This window comes from Lepisosteus oculatus, chromosome 2, assembly GCF_040954835.1.
Source record: "Lepisosteus oculatus isolate fLepOcu1 chromosome 2, fLepOcu1.hap2, whole genome shotgun sequence".
Classification (NCBI taxonomy): Eukaryota; Metazoa; Chordata; class Actinopteri; order Semionotiformes; family Lepisosteidae; genus Lepisosteus; species Lepisosteus oculatus.
Window position 1 is genome coordinate 39,069,966 of NC_090697.1, and position 27,468 is coordinate 39,097,433.

The window sequence follows — 27,468 nt, forward strand, 5'->3', positions numbered from 1 at the left end:
AATTTATTTGTGATGCAGGGCTTTTAAACTGCATTCTGAAAATGTAACAGAAAGGAAGAATGGCCTTTACGAGTCTTATAGATTCCAAGGCTCACAAAACTATTTTCAATTCTAAATGAATGAAAACGGATTTCCAAAATCTATTGTTGTGCCTAATATTTTTCATGATTTTGAATGTTTCTTACTACTCTTTTAATGAAATAATTATCAGATTGGTAGATTTATAGTTAGCAGGGATGGATGTTTACAGTGATGCAAGTTTAAGTATGCAGTATGTTCTCCTATAGTCACATGGTAAATTGTATTGGTGGTTCAATTAAATGGGGATGTGATTTATTTCATGGCTCCTGCTCTGTTATACAACATACTTATTTCACACCTCCTTCTCCTTTAGGTCCCTCCAGGTGAGGAAAGTTTGCAGTTTGGGAATCAGTGTGCTAATGACTTTCATTACTTACAGCAGACATTACAGCAGTTCCTGGCCCGTGAATCAAGTGCTTGTGACATGATTTATTTGTTAACAAAGCAAAATGCTTGAAACTCTTAATGTTTTGTCTACTTGTAAAGCAGTGCTGTAGAAAGATTTTGTTTACTTCTAGGCAAGGAATGCTATTTCCCACTGATTGATGTGAACTGGTGGGCAGATAGTGCAGTTATTCTTGCACGGTGCTCTGGCTCTTTGACTGTCTCATCTGTGAAAACCCTGAAGAACCTCTTGGGCAAGTCATGTGAGTGGTTTGAACCTTCACCCCACGTTACTGCTGCTCACGATGGAGGCTTCCTGAGCTTGGAGGTAAATCTATTGGTCTGAAGTCTTGCTTCATTTTTTAAATTATATTAATGATCATATCTATTCTGTAACAAAACAAGATGTACTATACAATTGTAGCTTTCCTGTGAATTCAGTCTCCAAGTCATATTCCTTAGATGTGACATACATTTAATATGTTAAAATAAGAAAGTGAAGGTTCTGCTCTTGGTTGCAGTTCGAAAAAATGTTCTCATGCTTATTTTTCTTCTGTATTATTATAGTTCTAACATGCTAAACTTAGTGAAGTGTATAATAAGCACATACATTTGCTGTGGGTCTGTGAGAATTTGTTAAAAATAAAGTAATAGTAAAGTACTGTTTAAAGATATCTTTTTTTAACTACGGCTGCTCTACGGTAGCAGTATATTCTATATCAAAACTTTATAAGCCTTACTTATACTTCTTGAATTTTAAATCACTTCTGAGGCTTCAGGTTTATTTTCTGTGTCCAAACAAGTGAAGACAAAAATATAGAAAAAGACACCTGTCTTTTTTTGTATCACTTTTGTTCTCAAATATTTTACGTTCGTAAGGGAATTATTCATAGATGCTAGAAATAGAGGTGTTTTCTCAGTATGTGTCATTTTTGTACAATCTTTATGAATATGTTCCACTTTCATTGTGTCCTAGAAAACTTCTGTGAAAAACTATCATGTGAAATGGGAAGAAAGCTTTAGTAATTCCATGCTGTTTAATTATAGACTCATGGCATAGTTAAATTGTTCATCTTGGCATTTTTAATTATAGTAGCACATTTGCCTGATGCTTTGCAAAGTGTGCCTATTTACTGAAGATGATAGGCCCAATAAAACATTTATTTTGTATGTCCAGAGAGCCATTCTTGAATTTTTTATGAAATATCTAATCCACTGCTCTTTGGGTTCTTTTGTGATAATTAGTACAGTATATGTAAATTAATATTTAAAAATAATCCTATAGTTATCAAAATTAAATCTTGTTTTGAAATACTGCAAATTCTTAAAGGCAGGTTTCCAGGGCACTTCTTTCTAAATTGCAAGATAGTAGTATTTTTTGATGGGTGTAATTATTTTATGTGAATCTCATGTCATTGAGTGGTGGATATGGTTTAATTTCCATCTTTTCCCCAGTGTCATTGTGAAGTTTCTTTGTGTTAAAATTTTTATCTTGAGGTTAAATGATGGAAAATGTGGTTTGGTAGTCAGTACTTTGAATATACTGAATACTTTTTTCTGAGACATTTTTTTTTCAAATAGCAGGCCTCTATGAGTGAAACAAATCATTACATTTTGTAAGCAAAATAACAGGAAAATACAGGTGATGTAAATTAATACTTTAGTTTGAAGTGATACTACCAATTAATTATGTTTTCTTTATTTACAGTTCTAAAAAATGATAAATTAACAGCAAAAAATATCTTGATAATTAGAATTGTAGATTAATGTATGTCAACAATAGTGGTATCTTGAACTGAGTCCTGATCTTTGTTGCTGTTTGGTCAGTGTGAGATCAAGCTAGCTCAGAAGAGGCCTCGTCTAGAGACTGAGGAAGAGGAGGGGGAAGATGATTCTGATTCAGACGATGAATTGTCTGCCAAGGCCCGGTATTTTGGGTATGTGAAGCAGGGCCTGTATTATGTGACAGAAATGGAGAGATTTGCACCACCACGTAAACGGCCTCGTACCATTACCAAAAATTACCGTCTTGTGAGCCTGAGGTCCACTACTCCAGAGGAGCTTTATCAAAGAAAGGTAAGTAAACCCAACTGTTAGGTTAATGCTAGTGGCTCATGACTTATTTTTTTTCCCTCTAATTACTGTGTAGGCTGTAAATATATTAAGTGCTTTTATATTTGGCCTTCCTAATTTAAAAGGAATTAATAAGATATTTTCCAAAGCATTCCTGAGCATCTTAAATCAAACTGTTACAATGATCGTTAATATAAACAAAAAGAGTGATTTAATAATGAAATAATAATGCTCATTAAAGAATCTGTAATTATTTTGTTTTCTTACAGAACAAGATTAATTCAATACATAAGATAAATATAAATATATATGATTCCACATACTGTGAGAATCTAGTTTTCATTGTTTTTATTACAAGGTCTTATTTGCACTCAAAATGTTCATTGGTGTATTTACTTCCTTTTGATAATTACTTCCTTTTGATTTTATAGTGAGTCATTACCTTCAGGATTTTTAATCATATGCCTGTGTTCATCTCTGTGTTCCTACAGGTTTATTTATATTAATTAATAGATATCATTCCCTTTTCCTTTAAAATATGTCTGCCAATAGTGATGCATCTTGGTTGCATTTTCTGCCAAAGTTTTTTTTTTCCAATTTGAACTCCTTGAAGAAATTAATCAATATATCAATTTCAGTACATTGCTTTTCTACAAGGGCAATATTGTTGGCATGCTTTGCTAGGTTTGACCTATTGTTTTGTAAAGGTTGACTGTTTTCCCCTGTAAGAGCCCACATCTGTTTCCAATTGAAATAGTCGTGGATCACTCTTCATTCAGTGTAACAATGACATTTTAAGACCTATCCCTAAAAACGTACAAGACATTCTCAATAACGGTAGTTGCCCAACCTCTGTAGTGAAGAAAATTGAACATCATCTAGAGAAGGTTGATAGAAAACACATAATTTAGTTTAAAGTAAGAATTTATTTTCACAAGACTGCTTTACTGTACTGTATGTAAGTCTGTGGACCACCAAGAAAGATCAAGCTCTGAATCGTAAGGCAATTGACCCTGCTTGTCCTAAGGTTAATGATGACCACGTGTTTCACTTTTGAAGAAGGGAAAATGATTGGATTTATCGTGAGCACAGAATTGTGAATGAGCTTTTTTTCAATGGAAGGAGTAAAGGTGTGTTTAAGAAGGAGAGGACTTTGTTTCATCTTGGACTTAACATTCCAAAATTGTACACTTACTATAAAGTTAGTTCTGTACAACTGTTGTCGGGTTTTAAGTTTATTAAATTAAAAATCTAAAACATGCTAAATATAAAATATAAAACAAGCATTCTTTACTTTCTGTGCTAGAAAAATAATGCTACTAATTTTTATTTAAATATTTTTATCAAAACTAAGAAGTCGTTTAAATCACAGAAAACATTACTTTTAGACTTATCTAAATAAAATCTAGGGCTAGAAAAAATCACATTATTTGTATGTGTGTTCATAGAGTAAGGGTTTTATAGATCTGAATACTTAAATAGGACTGAACATAAGTCTATTTTAGGTTTTTATTCAGACACCAGAAAGAGCTCGAGGGATAAAAACTATTGGTTGTGTAGACGTTTATTGATTGAAGTGTTAGTTGTCAGTTTATTCTGACTTTGCCATCAAACCAGCATTACAAGTTTAATTAAAATAATTGTGTATTTATGTGTATCTGCTTTCTGTCTTGTCATATAAATCACTTTTCTCTAAAGCACTATTTAATCAGTGCTGTTCTTCAAAGTAAGGTGTTAATCACCTGTCAGCGGTGTTCTAAGTGTTTACCATGATAAACAAAAACAAATGTGTTATAGTAGGTACATACAGTAGCAGTTTCAGAACGTTTGCACATTCTTAGGTGGCGGCTGTAACAGTATATATGTAGAAGCATTTTACACCTTTCAGAAATATTGTGCATATTATAGGGTTATCACAGAATAATATTTTTGTTTAAATTCATAAACAATTTCTCTGTGTGATTGTTTTCCGGATGGTTTTCCTAATGACATTACATAATTTTATTGTGTTAAATGATATTTATAACATTATGTCATTATCGTATACAAATTGAAGGCTATTGAATGCTACGTTTAGCACTTTTATTATTTGTCATCTTTTATGATTGCAGCATCAGAAATAATTTTTACTAATCTGCTTACTTAGGCAGTAATTGTCACATAACTGTCATATACATTATTTTTCTGATGGTGTTACTTTTACTGCTGTATACACTCTTTCCTAACTATCTATTGCAGTATTTCTGTGCATCCAAATATGATTAAACCAGACAAGCAGCGGAGAATTTTACATAGCTTTGGAATTCAGTCTTGCATATTTAAAGCTAAATTCAAACCAGTGTTTTGAGTGTTTGCAAGGTTATGCTAATCTGCTACTTCTTACTATTTAGATTGACAATGAAGAATATGGAGAAGCTCTGTCTCTAGCACAGGCCTATGGCTTGGACTCAGACCTTGTATACCAGAGGCAGTGGAGGAAATCAACTGTGAGCATTGCATCTATTCAGGATTATCTGGTATGTACGGGAAATGATTTATTATAGTGACCTGCTTTTAGAAAAAAAATATTGTAGTAAAGGTTTGTGGATATATCTGTTAAGATTCTGATTTCAGATTTAGTTGCTTTTAAATTTAAAATATATTTTGTAATTTAATAAGTGACACTTTATCATTGCACAGATAATAGCTTTTAGTGATTAGTACTTCTAGATGCTAATTAGTGACAACACCTTCCATATAACAGTATATATTGCTTTTTCTCTGAGTGTGAAAGAAGGCATGGTGTATCTCTTACCGCTCCTGGGCAGATATGTCTCTGTCAATGACAGGTGACTTTTTTGGATTCTGAAAGTACCATAAAATTTCATTTGCTGCATTATTAATACTGTTCAGCATATATATAGTATTTTCAAAAAAATATCTTTAATGGGTCAAAATGAGCTCTGGGGCAAAATGAATCAATATAATAAACCACAAATTTCGGTTGTTTGCATTTTGTTTTTAAAAATATTGCATCTGGATGAATACTGCACTTAATGTTTCATTGATAATCTTGACCACTCACAGAACAATGTAAAAAAAATATTTTGGAATGAATTCCTTATTGAACGCTGACTTTGTTGACGATTTTGAATAAAGAAAAGCAACTATATTTATACAGGAAATATTTGAGCCATCTTTTAATCTTTGTCCAAAATTGCATTTTAACAACAGACCAATGTATTTTTTAGAGCAAAATTAAGAAGCGCTCCTGGGTACTACACGAATGTGTGGAGCGAGTACCAGAGAACGTGGATGCAGCCAAGGAATTACTTCAGTATGGACTGAAAGGCACAGACTTGGAGGCTCTGATAGCTATAGGAAATGGAGACGATGGTGGAAGGTTTGTAAAGAGAAATTGAACATTTTTAGAAAGCTCTATCACAGGCTTTTTAAAACTTTTTATGAATAATAAGATTTTTGTATGTCTGATGACATATGAGTGGTTAAGAACATTGAAATTGGTTAACATTTCTTTTATGTCCTAATTTATTAATACATTTTTTGCTATGATACTGTGATATAGGCTCTACGTGACTCTCCCGTCTTTGTTTTTATGTTATTTTCCATTAATTAAAACTAAAAATACCTTCTGGAAAGCTGATTATGATAAGGAGATGCAACTGTGAATGTAATGCCCAATCGTGTGACTTTGAGCCTTTATATCCTTGTTATATTATTATTCACCTTTTCCTCACTTTCAGCATGTGGTGATAACAGTCTAAATAGAGAGATTAAGAACACACACAAATGTATAACAAGAAAGTGGTATCTATCCTTAAACGTGTTTTATAAATACATGTACATCATGAAGGCTGATTTTTTAACTTTACCCAAAACAGCTGGAACTGTAATCCCAGGCCACCAAATCTATCTTCTCTCAGGTCTATTTTTTCTCTAGATTTCCTGTAGTTTGAGATACTAAAAGCAAAATGTATATTTAGAAATCCCAAGACTTCTTATCTTATAAAGTGATGGACAACAATTAATTTATTTAATTTACCAGATTTAGTTTGTCATCTGAATTCATCTGTAGCTGTTGTTATAATCCTTGATGGGTAGAACGGCTTGTGCTGGCATAACTTTTGAAAATAGTATGATTAGCACCAGCAGGTGAAGCTTATGCTGTAAAAGATTGTCATTTCTTTTTTAAAAAGGAGAACATTTATCGTGAGTAACACACCCGAAGGAGGCTCCATAGCCGAAACATTGCGTTTTCTTTCTTCGCTTTTCAGCATGGAATAAACCTATTACTTGAAAATTTGTAGTACCAACTGAAGTAAGGAGCTAACGAGTGCAAACTGAATGAACCTGGAAGAATTCTGCATGGTTAAATATCTGTCCTAAGAAGTCCCTAAATCCTATGAATGAGTACATGCAATGATTATGCAATGCAGTTATTTGTTTTTGCAATATCCAATACTAGCAGTCTTAGAATATTCAAGTTTTTGTTTGTTTATATTTTGAGATGTTTTTCCCTTAAATTCCTTCACTTAAAGTTTATAAAAGATTAAAAGCATTTGGAATTAATTGCATATCATTTTACTTAAGGTTTTAATTAACTTTACATGTTTTTATTTCATACCTGCTATAAGAAGTTATTTAAAAACTTAAAAGCAAAACCTGAAAAGGCAAGCAGTGCTCCTGAAGAAACTTCAATGACACCTAGAGGAATGCAGTGTGAGAATAAGCAGATGCTAAACCCATAGCTCACAATTAAAGAAAAGCCTCCAGCTTTCTACTTGTGATGCTAGTGATGCTGTAAATAACATGGACAGAAATGTGCATTTTAATGGTAAAAGCTTGCTGTGCCTGAGGCCAAGTAGAATTGCACAGTTGCAGACATACCCTGTGTTTCAAATTAAATACAATCCCCCAAATAGTGAAATCATACTTCTATACATTGAAAGAAATAGAGTAATATAGTTATAATATATAATATATATATAGAAATTACATATTTTTATATTATATTTATATTTTATAAATTACATCTTCTGTATTTTATGTACATGTAGTTAAAGTTGTATATCTGTACAAAAGTATTCATTTTAAATATGGAAAACAAATCATCAGTCTTATTATGAGTTCTCTCTTTCAGTTATATTTATATATTTGCATTTTTGTCGAGACGGCTAGAACATTTTTATAGAAATAGTTTTGGAGATTCTAAGTATATTCAAAATTTATGTGTAGCCTACTTTTGGAATACTGCTAAACTAAGGTCTGTTATGTATTATATACAGTGTATTATAATCAAATACAGTGCAGTCCCTAAGTATTTGGACAGTGACACATTTTTTGTTGTTTTGGCTCTATACCCCAGCACATTGGATTTGAAATGAAACAATGACAAAGAGGATAAAGCGCAGAATGTCAGCTTTAATTCGAGGGAATTTACGTCTATACTGGGTGAACCATATAGAAATTACAGCCCTTTTTATACATAGTCCCCCCAGAAGTAATTGGACAATTGACTGCTTAGTTGTGTCTTGGCTAGCTGTGTGTTGTTGCATCTTTAGTTCATGCACAAGAGATCTAACAAAAGATCTAGAATTGATTCTAGATGTGGCATTTGCATCTGGAGTCTGTTACTGTTGTTTCTCAATATGAGGTCCAAAGAAGTGTTAATGCCATTAAAGTGGGCCATAATGCGGTAGAATAAATCAATCAGAGACATAGCCAAAATATTAGGTATGTCAAAATCAGCTGTTTGGTACATTGTTAAGAAGCAAGAACGCACTGGTTTGCTTAGCAATAGCAAACGACCTGGTAGACCACAGAAGACCACAGTAGTAGATGACCGAAGAATACTTTCAATCGTGAAGAAAAACCCTTTTTTGACTGTTGCACAGATCAGGAACACTCTCCAGGATGTAGGCATAGATGTGTCAAAGACTACCGTAAAGAGAAGAATTCACCAGCATAATCTCGGAGGGTTTACCACAAGATGCAAACCACTGGTAATAAAGGCCAGGTTACGGTTTCCTAAAGTACATAAAAAGCCTCTAGAGCTCTGTAACAAAGCCTTATGATGAGACAAAGATTTAACCTGTACCAGAGTGATGGAAAGAGAAAGGTTCTGAGAAAAAATTGAACTGCTCATGATCCAAAGGATACCACCTCATCTGTGAAACATGATGAAGGTAGTGTGATGGTTTGGGCATGTATGGCTGCCAGTGTAACTGGCTCACTTGTCTTTATTGATGATGTGACTGCAGACGGCAGCAGCAGGATTAATTCTGAACTGTACAGAAGCTTATCTGCTCAGATCCATCCGAATGTTTCAAAACTAATTGGACGGCGCTTCACCTTGCAGCAGGACAATGACTCCAAACATAGTTCTAAAGCAACTATGGAGTTTTTCAGGACAAAAAAGTGGAATGTCTTGGACTGACCAAGTCAATCAACTGACCTGAATCCCATTGAGCATGCATTTCACTTACTGAAGACTGAAAGCAAAAAGCCCCCGAAACAAGCAGGAACTGAAAATGGCTGAATTACAGAGCATCACCAGGAAAGATACCCAACGTCTGGTGATGTCTATGGGTCGTTGACTTCAGGCAGTCATCAATTGCAAAGGATTTGCAAACATGCCAAATTTGATTTAAGATAGTGTTAATGTGCCCAATTACTTTTGGTCCTTTGAAATGGGGGAACTATGTATAAAAAGGGCTGTGATTCCTATATGGTTAACCCAATATATCCATAAATACCCTCGTATTAAAGCTGACATTCTGCACTTTAACCTCATAGTCATTGTTTTATTTCCAAGCCAATGTACTGGAGTACAGAGCCAAAACAGCAAAACGTGTCACTGTCCAAATACTTATGGACTGCACCGTATGTATATATAATTTGGTCTTTTACATACGGTTTATAAACAGAATTTATTATACAAAAATATTTGAATTGATACTGAATTCCAGAGAAAGCAAAAGTTAACTATTATTTACAAGTGAAGTCATTATAATAAAAAAGGTGTACATCTTGTTGAATAGGTGGAAAATACTGAAAACAATCTATAGTATAATTATCTATCTATAGTTACACTCATTAATATATTTAATAATTTTATATTTATATTACTTATTCAATCAGTTTTTATTTATTAAATAATGTATATGTAATTATATTTTAATAGCCTGTATTACCTTATTCCCTTCATAATGTGGACTAGTTTATCCAAATGTGTACCTTTCATACATTTTATGATCACAACGTTCTTTTTAACAATCTCACATATTCCAAATAAAGTAGTGTAATGTGAAGTGTTAATTGCATAGTTTGCTGTAGCGACTAAAATTAAGTGAAATGTAATTTGTTCTGCAAATATCACTATTTTCTGAGTCGACTGATAAGTTTTTATTTGTACCATAGAACCTATTTTAAGTTACAGTGAAGCTTTTAAAGGAGAGAGTGGATTATTTAACTATGCAACTTAAGCATGACAAATTATTATATCTTGTTTAACCAAGTAAGGATCTACACCTTGTTTGACTATTGCTATGTCTCAGTTTAACTAAATCTACTTATAATTTTTCAATTCATAAAATGATTACAACTTTGATATGTTTAGAGAGAGCATTTTCAGTTTGGTGCTAGCTTGGCTTTCCATGCAAGTCAAGATTGCTCTTGATCTCAGCTGTAAAGCAGTAGCATTGCAAATGGGGTTGCTAATCCTTTTGCTAAATTTAAAATACTTATTTTAGCCAAGTGTATAGCAGAAAATGTATTTCTACAAAAATCCTAATTTATCAAAGATATTAGAGCCCATCAATGATGAGTATAATCCCTTATGCACTCCAGCAACAGTAAGCAATATAAAATCCTACTGCCATTTCAGTGTCATAAATGAAAATGTACTATAATTCAGAAGAGGAATTTTTTACATTGCATTATCTGTATGATTATTCTTCCTTGTCTTATGATAATAGTACAATCACAGAAAATATTGTCTGCCGTCTCTGCATTTTGCAGATAGGTAACCATAAATCTGTAAAAAAGATATTGTCTTAGTCACACCTGTGGCTGCGACATGGCTTCAAGATCTGATTTTTAAAAAATCCTTGTGGATTTAAAAGGATCATTTTTTTTATCCCCAATTCAGATTCATCCTGCCAGGTGACATAGACATTGAAGATGTGCCTTATGAAGACCTTCTGTCACCTGCTGAAGAACTGCAGATAAAGAAGGAAAGAGAAGCACAGAAACAAAAGGAGCTTTTCAGTACGGTGGACTTCAAGAGGTAAACTGTTTTTCAAAAATATGAGGTGGCATTGTTTAATGTTATTTGTTTTTCTGGCTGTGTTTGCTTTCTTTAGAAATCTGGAATCCCCAGTTAATTTTTATTACAAACCCACTTAATTTAAAGTTGAATAATGCCTACAACTCCTGTACAGCAAAGGAGGTAATGAGGAAATATTATCTTTTAGTATACCCTTCAGCCAGAGTGATCCATCACTTGATGTACTGAAAACTCTGATCTTCCTTAAAGGAGAGTTAGCACCAGGGAAAATGTTCTCTCTTGTGCAACAAGTCACTGTTTTACTGGTCAGATTGCCAGGGTAATGTCCACCTTACCCTGATGGTGATCTGTCAGTCATGTACCACTGTCTACGTCTTTTCTTTTCAGTGTGGCTCCAGCCTTGGAACAAGCAGGGTTTTTTAAATTTGAAATATGGACTAAAATTGATAATAGGTGACAGAGAATGCTTTAATCGTTAACTGACACAGCATATAACATAGTGATATTGAGGGGGTCTCTGTGAACTGCATTTTTTTTATAAGGTGGACATTCAGAACTGGTTTGAATTGGAATGGAAGAATGCTGGACACAAGGGCTTCTATGTAATTCTATACAGTGTTATATAGGAATGCGTGCTATGAAAATAAGTAACCGATTGTATTATTATAAGTTATAAGTTAAATCTGGCAAAAAGTGAAGAGGAAAATTAATGTGATTTTGGAATGTTGGCAATCTGATGAGCACGGGGAAGTGTGATAGATAACAGAAAGATATGTAAGGACTGTTCTAGTTCAATCAGTTTGAGAAAAATACACCAAACATCTTTCTCCAATGCGAATGAAATAAAAACCTCTCTTAACTTCTGAGACGGACTCCTGATGGACCCTAGAAAAATGTCTCCAATAGCAACAGTAATACATATAATATAAGAATATTTTCTTTACAGTATGTTGAGAATGTGAATTTTTAATTCTGAAAGAAAGTGGTGTAATTTTGTGCCATTTTATTAAAACAGGAAAAAGTAAAAATGAACCTATTAGAGTAATTAATAATTAACAGGTGTTCAATATGTGGAAACATATAAGTTAAGACACTTTATTTTATATTGGAAGCTCTTGGTCTAAACTGAGTTACTTCATCAAAAGCCTTGGTCTTTTTTGCTTATTATTACCACCTTGTTTTTACTAATTTGGAGGCTACTTCATTCATCAAGTCTGTCTTTTTCTGGGCCTTGGATAAGAATGTATGCAGCATTTGGGCAAGAGTATGAATCACAATCAGCCAGTGATGTGACACAGGAATAAACATGTCATTTCAGAACCATAAGAATCTAGTACATTCTAAAATCTACTAATTTACTATGTTAGATCAATCATTGGGACAAATCAAGTAACACCAGAAGGACCGAAGAACAAAACACATGACATGTGTATGAGAGAAAATGAGAGAAAAAGTTGGGCAACATACCACACGAACAGGTGGTTGATAGACTTAATTAAGAGGATCTCTTGAGAGTAAATTTAATTAAAAATAAAAATACGTAAAATATGTGATCCAATGAACATGGAAGATGGAGCAGCCTGCCTACACCTAAGAAGAATTAGCCTCTTGGGCATTTGGGCTGAGAATGCTGCAATATTAACCCTTAGAGAGAGATACAGTGTCTGTTGATACTGCACAAAAAAACAGAGGAAGTGTCAAAAGGAAAACAGCATTTCTTGTGGAAGCTTATTATTTTGAAATATGTTTAACAGTTTATAGTTCTGTGATATTACACATGGATGCAGTATATTATTTCAAAACATTGTGTTGCAATAGGCAATTGTGATAGCGTATTGCAGCACACTGGAACAAGTGAGCTATTCACAAACTGTCAGAATGTGAAATGGACATCTTAACATAAACTGAATCTTTTCAGCTTCATGTTGACAACATTGTTACAATTAAATAAAATTTAGTAAGCCCATAAAATCAGATTTACATTTTCATGATTTGTATCAAAATGTGTTTTATCTTCTAAGTATTATGAGATAGGAACTCGTGTATATCATGCAAGAGTGCAGTTCTTTCATATTTTAATATAGTTTCTGTCTTTTTAGATGTCATATTCAGTATTCATATTTAATGGTATCTTAGACGGGTTTCCCAGACAGATTTACCTTCCCTACCTCTTTCCACATTAGGCATTCTTGAAAGCATACATTTTCACAGCGCAGGTAACAAGTTCAATGAAGAGAATGAAAAATGATTGATAGCATTTCTTTTCCACATCACAATGTCTACTGAGAGCATTTCAAAAGCATTGATAAGTTTCCAGTACTGTGCACCCACACAAGCGTTGTTCCATTTCATACTAGGCATTAACATGTCCTTTGATTGGCATTTCATGATATATAGACATGCATGTGGGCATGGTGTTTTGATTAAAAAAAAAAACATCAGGTTGAATCTTCATCAATGTTGTTTTTGTAGTTTGTGTGTTTTTATCAGGATTCTATTCTAACATTTGGTGCAGTGTATTGTACCTTCAACATAGTCTGTAAGGATTAGAGCAATTTTCCTCTCTGATTCTGACCTCAGCATAGCCCTATGTAATTCATTTATTGAAAACTAAAATGTAAGATACATGGACATTTTCATAATTTGCTTTTCCAAGAGAAAGAGGAACTTGTCTTAAAATTGACACTCCTGTGCATTCTTTGGCAAGATAATGAGTTTGATAAGTTATATAATAAATACAGTTAGATATCCCTGCATAACTGATGCAAAGATAATAGAAGAAACCTGTTTAGTAATCATCAATCAAATTCATATCAAAGGCTTAATTTTCCACAATCCAGGTTTGACAGATGTTGCAGCAGCTGAAATGTTTATTTTTGTTAAATATACTACTTATTTTTGTGTTGAATTAAACAATGTGTAAATCACTGTTTATAGTTTAAAAAGAATAGGTAAAACAGGTTAAAACGCACCATACCTAACATCCTGAAAAACATCCTTCTTTCCTTTTTTGGGGATTGGGTAGTAATTAAATAACCTAAAATGTAATATCACTTATATTTTTTGAAAGTGGACTTAAATTAGTTCATATCTGATAGCTTTGACATAAATAGAATAGATTAAATAAAGTTCTTACTATGCAGTGATTTTGTACTGGACATTCTGAATTAGCATTCCTAAAGCAAAATACTTCTGAACAAATGTTATGTAATTTAAAAATTGCTTTTAATTATTAGAGAACAAATAGTATGTTCATAGTAGGTAATCAAAACTTCCTGTGTTATGAGTAAAGGATGTTTTTAAGAATTTTGTCACGAGTGGGTGAAACTTAACATTTTGAACTGAACACAGAACTCTTGAGGAAAATAAGGCTGTCTAAGCCGGAGCTTGTATTTGATTTGTTTCATACAGGTTTAGAATGCCTTTATTCAGTGTACAAGTGTACCTTTGCCTGTAAATGATGCTTAGTAACGATGAGCCATTAATTCTTCAGAGATAGGCTGTTTGTGTTGACAATCTCAAGTACAAATGATTTTTCCATCAGGCAGGTCAAACAATGTCAAGCATTCTGTTGTACTTGGGTTCTATTATCTTTAGCTGTGTTTTTTTGATAGCACTGACTTTGAGATGTATTTAAACACTACAACAAACTAAAACACTGTATTGTAACACAAAGTCCAGATTTAATATTGATTGTAAAAATAATAAAAAATAACAAATTTGTTTTTTTACATATGTTAGTTATTACAGAAGGGGTGAGGAGCCAAATTGACATATTGACCTGAAGGGGAGGTCAGAGGTCACAGGCAAGGGTATTTTTATATCAGTCCTATATGGTTTCTTAAATGTGTTGTGTAGCAACATTGACTATGTATTCTCTAAAGGCTAATTTATACTGAGAATATTTTTCAAGTGTTTTCTTATGTGCTTCTAACATCCGTCTGTTGCTTTAGTTGGTGTCTATTATACTGTAGTTAATGCTGCAGTCTACATTGGCAGCATAAGCAGCACGTTAAGTGCAGCAATATTTTTTATATTTTACTCTCCTTTGGTCATAATTTGAGTACAAAAACACATACATTTGCTACATAATGGATTCTAGGTCTTGTATTTTTCATCAAACAAACTCAGTATGGTGTCCCAGTGGCTTACTCCCCTTCAGGAAATCATAGGATGCTTTAAGCTGTCATTTGAATCCCTGTGGCTGAATACATGACTGGTTGATGAGGTAAACAATGGGGTGAAAAACGATGTGTTACGTCCTGTTTGTTTTCGGTGCAAAGTTTAGTTCAGCACTCATATCAAAGATGGAGAAGTACAAAGACCTCTATACCACCACCAGTCTTTCATCAAAGAAATTAGATAAACTGTATTGTCTAGCCATCACTTGCCATCAGTGCACAGCATTGGTATTGTATTTAGTAAACTCCAACAATATAATGGAATTTAAACAAATTTAATTGATATCATGTATAGTTATTGAATATGTTGCTTGATTCTACAGCTTCATTGGAATTTCTGTTATTGTGTTAACAGAATGGAAATGGTGAAGAAACTGGGGACCTTGCGTTATTACTCATTAGACAGCAAAAAAACTACTGTTGGTTAGGATTTGCTACACAATCTAAAAACTACACAAGAACAACTGACATGTCAGAATAATTCAAAATATGAATCAAATATATGGAGTTATAAGACAATTATACTTTTGATCTTAAAGTTCAAATGGCCTTATCACATGTATAGCGATCAGCTGAAGTTTTGGAAATTACTGTATTTTAGGTGTTTACTTCTTAATGAAAATATATAGATTTATGTCTATCACATATAGGTTTTATTTCAAATATATGAAAATATATGCCAATTGATTATTGATTAAAATAAATTGGCAAATGAAGAACTACTAATGAAAAACTTCAGTAGCATTCTATGTTCATAATAACGTATAAATTTTAGTAAGTTGGAACAGTCATGCCTCTCATTTAACAATTCATTATTCAAATTGCTGACAATCTTCAGAGACATAATTTCAACAGCTGAGTAAGCTCTCCCCGAACAAACAATATAACATGTTGTCATAACTAATATGTCACTTTTACCAATCAAATCGGAGTAATTAATTATAATCATCATTCTCTGTTCCTCTGTATACATTGATACAGCTAACAGGCTACATTTTATACAAAACAATAAACAACAAAATATGTAAGACTTTTGCCTAGCGGTATATTAGGACTGCTTTATTAACTTTTTGATTGTTTGAAATAGACATAATATAGTAATTACACACTAGTAATTATTCTTTTAAAAACAATTGTTCAGGTTCTGTATCACTTTCATGCATATGGTATCTAATTAATTTATTAATATTCTGTTCTATTTTGGACACATAATATATATATGTATTTGCTTATTTTAATGCAATATTAAAAATAAAAAGATAAATTATTTCTACATCTAGATTACACAGTAAGGAGCTGCTTTGATAGTTTTTCGAGTTACTAGTTTTCCTGGGGTCACATCTCAAGGTGAAATGCCAGTGGGGTGCCAGGTATGAACCTTCTTGAAGGTAGATTCACTGCTGACATCTGACATATCTTATGTTCATTAATAAACTTAATATTTTCATTCCACTCTACGGAAATGTGTTATATTCTGGACTGTTCGTGTCACAGGTGTGTCTGATTCTCTAAAGGATAACATGAATTGTCGCAAGATGCTATAGACTAATTCATATTGTTTAGAACTAAAATACTTGACTAGCACAGGGGTTTTCAAACGTTTTTTGTTGGGATGACGTATGACAGAAATAGAAAGTTAAATATTGATACAAACAACTTATTTAGTACAAACCCACTGTATAACTTTTCTCTTAGTTGCAGAAAACTATGCTGGCCGTGGCCTGATTTGGAATATGTATATTAATGTTGTTAAAAAGTATAGGTATTCATTTGTAACAAGATATTTATAGGTAGCTAAAGCTTTGTTAGGCCTAATTTTACCATGTTTCAATGCTAAAAACAACAAAATGCCACTCGCATACAAATCTTATCAACACAGGTTTTATTAGATGTTTTCATGATTAAACATATTTTCAATATTTTAAGCTTTCTGAAATCACCATGTTATTCTGAATCAGAAACCTAGGTTGGCGTATCACATGCAGGATGAAATATATTCTTGGCTCTTACTGTATAAAGAAGGAAAATGATGTACTTTTTACATAATTATTTATTCTTTTCACTTCTTTTTCTTATACAGCCGCAACTGCACAACTGCATAATTGGTTTTCTTACTAGGGCTGTGGATAGACCAGCAATATTCAAAGAGCTGCATGGTGATATACCCAGGTGCACTGGCAGTGCCAACATGGGTACAGGCTCCTGGCCTAAATTATACCCTCTATGATGTTTAAATTGTTATTTTAAAATTCCTGTAAATTGGATTGACCTAAGATGATTTTGGCTATTAATGATGAGAAAAGAGCAAACAATTATTCTAAGTTAGAAATGTAATTGAAATGCTCTTGATACAGTGTGCCAATTTACAACAAGTTGAATGAAAGTCAAATGAGGTGTAGCAAAACTTTGCTTATTAAATCATATTTAAAAGGCTCATTTCCCTGATATACAGTAGGCCGTGAGCAGATTCAGAAAATTCAGAACTACTCAGCAGTGGAATGCATAGAAGCCCTGTACTATTTATATAATTCATTCTTATACTTACTCTACACCGTCAATTGCATGCCTTGACATCATATGAAATAAAGGGAAAGAATTCAGTTTTTAAATAAACTGCCTGAGAATTTTAATTGTTTAATGCATCTTTCATCTTATGTGATACACCCCAGGCAATCAGGATAGTCATGACAGGTTAAGTTCCTTCTGATATACTAATCAGGAGTCTATACATGTAATCCTTTACACCAACATAAATTTGTGGCATTTATGTTTGAAGTGCTGATGGAGGTGCCCTTGCTCTATTAGCCTTTGTTTTCTGCAGTCTTTGCAGATTGCTAATCTCCCAGATGGTAGTTGAGGAATTCTAAAATACCCAAAGGATCTTAATATCTTTGCCTCTCCTCGGGAGTGTATAAATCAAAATACATTCATAACAAAAGAACTTGTCCTGTTCCTAATAAACACATCTTCATGAAACAGTAGGAGTCAACATGATTTTTATAATGACCTAATACATGATTTGACAGTGTTTTGTGATTCTCCATTTTAAATTCTGTTACAGGGCAATATGTGCAATGTACATACACAGCTAGTGATGTTGTTGGACTTAGTTTATTTCACCTTTTCATGAAATTTAATTGTTTTAAATAATTCTACTCTAGAGGGTTTTAAATAGCTGTGCCTCTGACTGATTTTTATTGGAAATCTCTTTCAAAGATTTATTTGAGTTGAATAAACTGGATGAATAATGTAGGAAACGGGAAAATAAGTAAGAGGCTTAGCTTCATACAGAATATTCCTAACATAACAGAGTACTTTTATACTGTCAGTTCTAAACAAATTTGATATCATGAAGCAATTACACATGGTTGACTATTTTAATGAATATTCCCCCACCCCCTATCTTTTTCTTTGCTCCCTATTTTACTTTACAAACCTTTTAATTGTCAGTATTATTAGAAAAAGCTATCATAATTTCTTCCGACGTCCAAACAATATTATTTGCATTTGAGAATGTATCCATTGATTTTGATTTTGATATTTTATTTTTTCAAGATTTAATTTTATAATGATAAAGGACACAGCATTTGTCTGAAATTTTAAATTATATTCTACTATCAGAAAACAGACAGTTCTATATAGTGCCAATGTTTAAATGATCATTCTCACTGTGCATTTTTTTTTTAATTTACCAAAATGTTAAATATATTTTGGTCTTCGAATACCTTCAATACAATGCACAGAAATAAAACAGAACACAGTTGATTGAATTATCAGTGTTTAGTTTGAATTTTGATAAATCAGCATCAGTACATACTTAAATCCATGATATCCTCAAGATCCAATATGTAAGTAATCAAGGGAAAAGGTAAATTTGAATTGTCTTTAAAATAGTTTTTGTTTGAAAATCTGTGTTTTATGCTGATTCTCTTTTTACTAAGCATAATTTCAGTAAAATTACCAAAATACCAGTGTGTACAATTTTTTATTTTGCTTGCAGAATGACACTGGAACAGAAAGAGCTGTGCAGAAGCAGATTGAAACTATTGTGTTATCTTGACCGTTTAGCAACTTATGAGGTCAGTAATAAAATAATTGCTGTCACTGCTTGTGCATATATAAACTCAATTTTATTTACTGTCTTTCAATATTTTCAACAATTTCATTTTTATTCTATGTACAAATGCTTGCATTTCTGAATCATGCTTAGGAGCTTCATACTTCAGGATTTTAATGACATGATGACTATGTCCTCATGTCCTATTAGTATAATGTAATTTATAATATAAATGTAATTGTAAATGTTGGTTGGAGTATCCGAATTTTATGGTCAATACCGTTGATTAAATAGCATTTCTTATTTTTTACTGGATGTGCTACTGATTTTTAACTACTGAATAATTTGTGTGCATTGAATAAAGTGATATGAATGAGTTTTAAGTAAGTTTTAGTTAAGTTATGTTTTAAATCTTTAGGTTAACTTCAAGTCAGCTACCTTCATAAAATCTGTATTGCATACTGTAGATGAGGTGGTAGAATTTAATAGAAATAAAACTTCAAAATGCAATCAAAGTAAATGATGCTTAGAGCTGTTTGATCACATTGGCACACATGGACAATGTGAGGGATAATGTATTATGCTGCATATAATGTGATCAAACGCTCTGATTTTGCTTGTAGGAAATCCTTGGAGGACCACATGCTGCAGAGCAGAGATATGATGCAGAGTTCTTCAAGAAATTCAGAAATCAGAACATTGTGCTGTCAGCAAGAACTTATGCCAGGGTAAAAGCTTATCTAAAAGTCTCTCAAATGTGGAAGTGTTTGACAATTCACCATTTTATAGTTTAATTGATAAAATTGACATTTTTTAAATAAAGTTACATTCTTGTAAGAGCTGATAATATTTCCTTTTGTGAACACACATGCTGAGAAGTGTTTCTTTGAATAATGTTGCTCCACACAGTTTGCATGCAGAGAGCTTTCTATTTACAGACATTTGTCTTGTAGATGTCTGCAATGTGTTTTAAGATGAGACAAAATATTTGTTTCTATCCTTTAGCTTATATATGAAATAAGATATTAAACATTTAAAAAAGGAGAAAAGTCCTTAGTTGTTCTTATGCATAATGTGTTGTGGGTTTTTAAAGGGATTTTTGTGGAGTTATAGAAATGACACGACTTTATAGACCATATTTGCTTTGAAGAAAAACCCTTATAATATTCAAACTGGCATCAACATTCCGCAGCCAACATTTATAGCCTGGTTGTTTCATATCTCAGACACTGAGCAAGTCTGAGCATGGTTAGTTCTATGATAGGAGTGCTGGCACTAAATGGCTGCAGTGCATCATTCAGGTATTGCTGCAGTTCAGAGGTGGGCAATTTATTAAGGACTTTTAGATGTTTTTTGGATAATAAAGCACTTTCAGACTCTTTAGGATGTGTAAAGCACTATATAAATGTAAGTTTTTATTATTATTACAGATCATATGTTGTCTTTTAGTACTGTACATTTTTGAAGAAACAATGGTACGTGTTACACTACAGTATCAATTCCTATATTGTTTCAGGAGAGTAATGTTCAGGCATTGGACATCTTGTTCACCTACCATGGATCTGAGCTTCTTCAGCATCGTCTGGCTATTCTGTCCAGCTTTCCAGAAACCACCTCTCCGCACGAATACTCAATTTTGCTTCCAGAAGCAAGGTATGAAACACTCTGTGAAGAGTTCTTAACAGTTTTTCTTTTGTTGAGAAGTACACTTGCAATACTTTAGGTGTTATTTATCTGGTAATTTTCTGTTATAGTTGCTCTAGCATTATAGGAGAGGAAAGAATGTATACCCTAGGGGTCAGTGGTAAACAGAAAGAACAGATATGAGAAGTGTCTCCACCTGGACTCAACCAATTGCTATCATTTTTCTTGTTTTTAAAAGTTATCAGTATAAGACATCAATAAAAAGTAAGTTTGATGTCTTGCATTGTCACTCTGCTGAAACTGTGCCTGGTAACCTAGAAAATATCAGAGTTCCAACTATAAAAATAATGAATTGAAAATTTGATTTCCAAATTTTTGATTGGAAATGCTGTTTTGAAAATCACTTCATCAAAACAAATATATTTTTGATTTCTTCAGAGCTACCATCTCTTGCCTAATCAACATAAACAAATTATTTTATATATTTAAGCCTCCTGTATTTTTCAATCACACTATGGAATATATCATTAAATTAGTTAAATATTGTTATGAAAAACAGTTTCCAAAATAATATGCAGTTGATTGCTTGGTAACTGGATCTACATTTTGTTTCATTGGGTTCAGAGATTATGAGAGTGAGATGGGCTGTAATCCAGGTTTAAAATATTTGTAAAGTTCAATACACAATGTCATTGAGACACATTCCATTCCGTGCAAATATAAATTTGAAACAAATAACATTTAATTGATACGTATTGTGTTGGAAATGCATCATGTAGTAGACCCCTGTTTATCCAAGTTTCAATGAAAAAGCTCTATTTCAAGAGACCTAGGTAAAATAGGTTTGTTTTATGTGTTGTTATCTGAACTACCTTTATTGAAACCTTGAAAATGGAGTATTACCCAACCTATAACGTCTAATGGCTAAATCTAAAATAAAGATACCTCAAAGCACATCCGTTTCCTTAGCAATGTCATGGTGAGGCTGATTTGTTATAGTGTGGTGCCTGAAAATGGCTTTTGAACCAGAACAGAGCACAAGTATTTAGACCTTTCCTATAGTGCACTATTTTTGAAATTATAAAATGATGCAAGGGTAAGATAAGTTACACTAAATGACAGGAAAAGCTGAAGAGGAAAAAAAAACACTGAAATATGTTTGTAGCACACATATTTAGACCTATGAACTCAATATTTGTTGGAAACAGCCATTACAGCTGGAAGTCTTTTTAGGTAAGTCTCTATCAACTTTGTACACTGGCTTGGTGCAATTCCTGCCTATCTTGGGAGATTTGCTGAAACTGTCTTAAGTTGCTAAGAGGTTGCCGGTTGCTGATGTACACCAGTTCTCATGTCTTTTCACAGATTCTCAATAGGATTCAGTCAAGACTTTGATTTGGCCTCTCAAAGGCAAACACTTTCTTTTTCTTCAAGCCACTCTAGTGTAGCTTGGGCTTTGTGCTTTCCAACATTGTCTGAAAGGTGAATTTGTGTTCCAACTTTTTAGGTCTGAAGCTGAATTTCCACCAAGCTTTGCTCTATGTTCAGTCATGACAAACTTCCCAATCTCTGCTGGTGAGAGGCAGAACTACAGTGTAACACAATGCTGTAGCCACTATGCTTAACATCAGAGTGCTTACTGAGTGATGCATTATGTTATATTTGTCAGATGAAATGCTTATCAAAAAGTTCCCATTTTGTCTGACCATACAATGTTTTCACTGTATGTTTATAGTCTCTCTTAAATACTTTATTGCAATCCTCCAGAGGGATATGAGATTTTTTTTCCAGTTCTATACAAGCATCCTTTGTGGAGTAGCCATGATATTATTGCCCCGTGGACGTTTTCTCCCATCTTAACCCACTGAGCTATGTTACCCTTTTAAAGTTGGCCTCACAGTGGCATCCCTCAGACTGTTTCATTGTCTGACTTTTCCTTTTGGAAGGCCAGTCTGATCTAGGCAGTGTCTAGATGCATTCCACTTCTTAATGATCAATGTCACCATGCTTAAAGAGCAAAGTTTATTTTTATTTTTTGTTTTATACCCTTTTCCTGTTCTGTGTCTTAATATAACATTATCTCCAAGTGTTTTGAAAGCTGCTTAATCTTTATGGTTGAGTCTTTGACTGAAATATCCTACCTTTACTAAGAGACCTTTCAGAGTGTTTTACATAGCTTCAGAATAAATACAGCTATTATTGCATACAGAAGTCACTCAAATAATTGTGACTCATTCATCTAATGTGATGTACTTATTTAGTTTTGCCACAAAAAAGGGTTTGAATACTTAAGCAATTCTGACTTTTCTGGATTCTGAATTTCCATTTTTCATTTATTTTAATTTACTTAATTGCTACTTCAAAATGTTATGACTGCAAGCATTAAAGCAGCAAAATGTGAAGAGTGGTCTGAATACTTTTACAAGGCACTGTAGTATTGAATTTGTATTGCTTTCTAAATTGAAGTGTACCCATGCAGATGTGGAATGCTCTGTAAAAAATGTAGCAAAATGAGAAATTAAGGTTAAAGAATCAATGAATAAAAACTGTGCAAAAAGGTAAATCAAAGGAATTGTTATACTCAAATATGTAGGTGCAGATGTATGTGCCTTGACTCTCATTTATATCCTTACAAAGAGGTAGCCAATCCCTGTTGTGCTAATAAAAAACTTTGACAACATGACTTATTAGCTTTTTGTAGAAGCCCACGTCTTTGGTAAAAGGTATCCCCTGTTACACATTTTAAGTTCACTTTACAATAGTTACTGTTTGTATCCTCCGTTTTCTGATTTATTTTCTGTTGATTCTGATGAGGTCCACTGATTGTCTTTTTCAGTGAATTTGACACCAAAGTTCAAGACTAAAGAGTTTTAGTACTATTAGCCTATCAGTAGGACATAATTTTAACCACTGGAATTAAAGCTGGGCGATAATTCGATAACTATAATTATCGTGATAGAATTTTCCTCTATATAATTTTAACAAAAGTTCGATACATGTTCGAAATATATGTTTAAGCTTTCCGCATGATATGCGCATGCGCACAAAATACTGCGCGAGTGCGCGTGCGTGTTGCAGACCGGGCAGCTAACGTGGTGTTGTTAACCCACATGATGGTGGCTGACAGGATTGTAGTTAGAGTGGAGAAATGAGCGACACTGAAGCAAATGTAGTGCTGCCAATGACCAGCTCGAAGGACGATGACCTGTTACCAAGGCTCTTAGTAAAGGTCAGACTTTAGAAAGCATAGTCTTGGTGCCCCATAGCTTGTCCAAAGATTGTTTTGGAGACTTGTACTTACTTTTATTGGGTTTGCCCTGGCAGTTTTTTGTTTGCTGTGATATGTTCTCAGCTATATGTAGGGAACTACTTGGTTACAGAAACCTGACATAACCTAGTGACAATAACCTTGATGTCCTGGCATAACTACATTCCAGCAGGACAACTATAGTATAGTATACTAAAGTACCAGACTAAGTTAGTACAGCTCTTGTGCGATTTAGTATTGTACAGCATAAAACACTGGATTGCATGGGATCGTTCTAGAGCGAAGTGGCAGTATAGTCACTATGTAATGATTTCAAGCACCTGTCACTGGGAAATTTATTGTAATATTTAAAAATTGCATTCCAAACACAATGCAGTAGATCTACGACTCATGCACAAACACTGAAGAAAGGTGTTATCAGTATTACTGGTAAGATGTAATAAGTAGTATGAAATAGTGAGTGTTGAGATGCATATATATAGAGAGAGAGATTAATATTCTGTGCGGGGAAGTAAACTGAATTTAAGGGAGACTCATTTAAGTAAACTGAAGTGTGTTCAATCACATCTAGGTGTCACTCGAGTTTATTTGTTCTATGTGATTTACTGCTGTGGGACTCTTCACTGGTTGTTTTTAAGGGGAGTAAGGATGTTGAGAAATAGCGGTGCAGTGGGCAAAATGTTATTTGATGTAGTTAAGTGGTGGTACATCAAATAAAACACTCTGATCTTATGATACACTATTCCTTCTCTTTCCTGTGGTTGTGGGGACAATATAAAAAGGGTGATATTTCATCAGAGATTTTAGCAAGGGTGTGGAGGACTGTCATGGCACAGTGATGCTGGTAATTTAACACATTAAAGGGCATAAGCCTCATCTTTATATTATTACATAAAAAAACGTAGTCTATCATAAAAAAATGCCAGTTTTTCTTGCATACATCAAAAGTGTTTCCATATGTTTCTGTCATTTATCAATAAAAATTAAAGCCACTGTGAAACGCCATATGTTCACATTCAAACCCACAGCAGCTGTCCTTGTTTTGTGGCTCATTGAAATTGGTTAATCATAAAGGTAATTATGTGCCCTTTGGACTGTATAGCCTAAATTGTTTTTTGCCTTTATCATTGCTTGTCCTCATTGTCTGAAAGTTGTAAGCAGTGTGTCAAGCTTGGTATTAAATATCATCTGCTAAGGGTTTGTTGTCTTGAATTTTATCTAAATCTTTTTAAATTTCATTTTGTTGCAGATACTGTACAATGTTAGATAATCCCTTTAATTTGGTGTGATCTACAAATTTGACTAGATTACTACCTAAACCAGAGTCTAGATCATTATTATACATTCAGAAGAGCAGAGATCCTAGTATAGATACCTGTAGTACACCATTGATTATATTATCCCAATTTGAACATTTACTAGCTCTTTGTACTCTCTATTTCCTACTTCTTTAGTAGATTGCATTCCTTCTCAAAAACCATAAATACAGAAATAATATCATACTGAAGCCATTCAAAATGTGCAGTTAAATACCATACTGTGCGAAATTATGTGCAGATTAGCACAGAGTACCACAGTACGTGATTGGCTGGCCAAAATGACTGACAGGCGGCACTTGTAGTGCATTGGTTGTAAGTGAAACAATTGCTTCATTTAATCTCTTTGTTGTACATGTTTAAATCTGCATTATATTGAATATCAATATGGAATTTTCCAATGAAAGATCAATTTTGGTAGCTGAGCAAAAAAATAACAGGAGCATGATGTCTTGATGTCTCTGAATGTCATAAATGATATTAATTTAGGAATATAAACATTCTGTAAGCTGTATATGGCTGGTATTGGTAGTTTAAATAGAAAATACACATCAGTATTCCACTTTCTTCATAAACATTTTAAGCATCAAAGTCTTTCATTCAATTACTCACTGTGGTTATTTTGGAAGTGTTTTTACATGCTCCTTTGACTATATTAAGTTTATATATTTTATAAAAAGTTATAATGTTTTAACCTTTTCTATGCTCATTATCTCAGTAAAAGAAGCATTCTTTTTAGAATTGGATTAATAGGGAATATAATATGGAATCATGTGTCTAAAGAAATTAATGATATTTAAGGATTTATTTATTTTAATATAGCTCAAATTATTACCGTAGTCCACTTTCTTTGTAAACATCTGACTCATTCACCCGCAATTACTTGGAAACATTTTGCCTGCCCTTTTCAGTTAAAGTTGTCAAGCGGCACATTGGTCACTGTTTTAATGGCTTTGGCGTGTGACTGGCATGCTGGAGTTTGGGGGTTTGACCCCAGCTCCCAGCATGAGGTTTCTTTTAACAAATAAACATCTTAGAAAAACTAAAATAATAAATGTTATGGACACTATATTAAATGTTTTGGTATTTCTAATTATCACAACATGTTCAAAGTGATTTATTGATAACTTATAATTTCAAACTGCTTATATTTGAAAATTGTATTTTGTTCGGGATGATTTGTCACCGTTTTCACAACCTTAAATTTATTAAACGTCTATTTTTGAGACAGGGTGTTCAAGAGATCTGTTTAATTTCTGAAACTCCCTCTGTATTTCCTGTTTTCACATAGATAAGAATAAACTACATATGCAAATCTTTTCACAGGTGGAAAGATGTTCTGTGCTCTTAGCATTACACATTGTACGCATTGTTACATTTTTAAGCATCAGTTGAAGCATTCTGAAGTCTGTCAAAATCGTAAAAAATGTTACCAAATAGTATTGGTGAAACCGTTACCTGTCCTGGATAAAGCGGTTAGGAAATAGGTGGAGAGGAGTCCCCATTACCCCAAGCGCTTTGAGTGGAGTGTCCAGAAAAGCACTATATAAGTGTAATGAATTGTTTTTTTTTATTATTATTGATATGTTGGAATCTGGACTTAGTCACCTTGGGTGAATTCACTGGCAGTTGAGACAAGTCCTTCTTAGTGATGAAGGTTTTGTAAACACCAGAGTGATGGATGTCAGGAGCTGTGGCATACACTTGATGATGTGCTAATTCTTTATACCAGTGGTTCTCTAACTTTTTGGACCAAGTTCCACCCCTGATCAAACCAAAGCATCCAAGTACCACCTACAAGTCGTCTTCTCATAGGAACCCCAGAAATTCTCAGTGACCAACATGAGCACGCGTGTGCGCACACACTCACTTACACATATAATAAATATTATAATAATAAACTTAATTTGATATAGCGCCTTTAAAGGTGGCTTCTCAAAGCGCTTTACAGAAAAATAGCAGGAACAATAACAATTAAATATAAACAATTAAAAGCAACATTTCAGTAAGAGGGGTGAGCAAAGCAGATGTGAATTCATTTTTTGAGCCTTGATACAATTCACAACAGAGTTATTACAGATTTTAAATTGTCAGACATTTTCTTGACGGCAAAGGTCTCGGGGTGGATGTTGCAATGCGTCCATTAATTTCTGGAGCAGCCTCTCTAATTCGTGCAA

General features: G+C 33.3%; 1 protein-coding gene across 2 annotated transcripts in view; it reads left to right on the forward strand.

Moving 5' to 3' along the window:
- Positions 1 to 27,468, forward strand: part of nbas (NBAS subunit of NRZ tethering complex) — a 270,219-nt gene that overhangs the window by 26,133 nt on the left and 216,618 nt on the right. For both annotated transcript variants that reach the window (XM_015351022.2, XM_015351032.2), the window contains exons 14-21: positions 600 to 793; positions 2,293 to 2,541; positions 4,929 to 5,054; positions 5,769 to 5,920; positions 10,688 to 10,825; positions 19,007 to 19,085; positions 19,687 to 19,791; positions 20,580 to 20,716. In XM_015351022.2, coding sequence (XP_015206508.2) covers positions 600 to 793; positions 2,293 to 2,541; positions 4,929 to 5,054; positions 5,769 to 5,920; positions 10,688 to 10,825; positions 19,007 to 19,085; positions 19,687 to 19,791; positions 20,580 to 20,716 — 1,180 coding nt within the window. The remainder of the gene's footprint in view (positions 1 to 599; positions 794 to 2,292; positions 2,542 to 4,928; positions 5,055 to 5,768; positions 5,921 to 10,687; positions 10,826 to 19,006; positions 19,086 to 19,686; positions 19,792 to 20,579; positions 20,717 to 27,468) is intronic.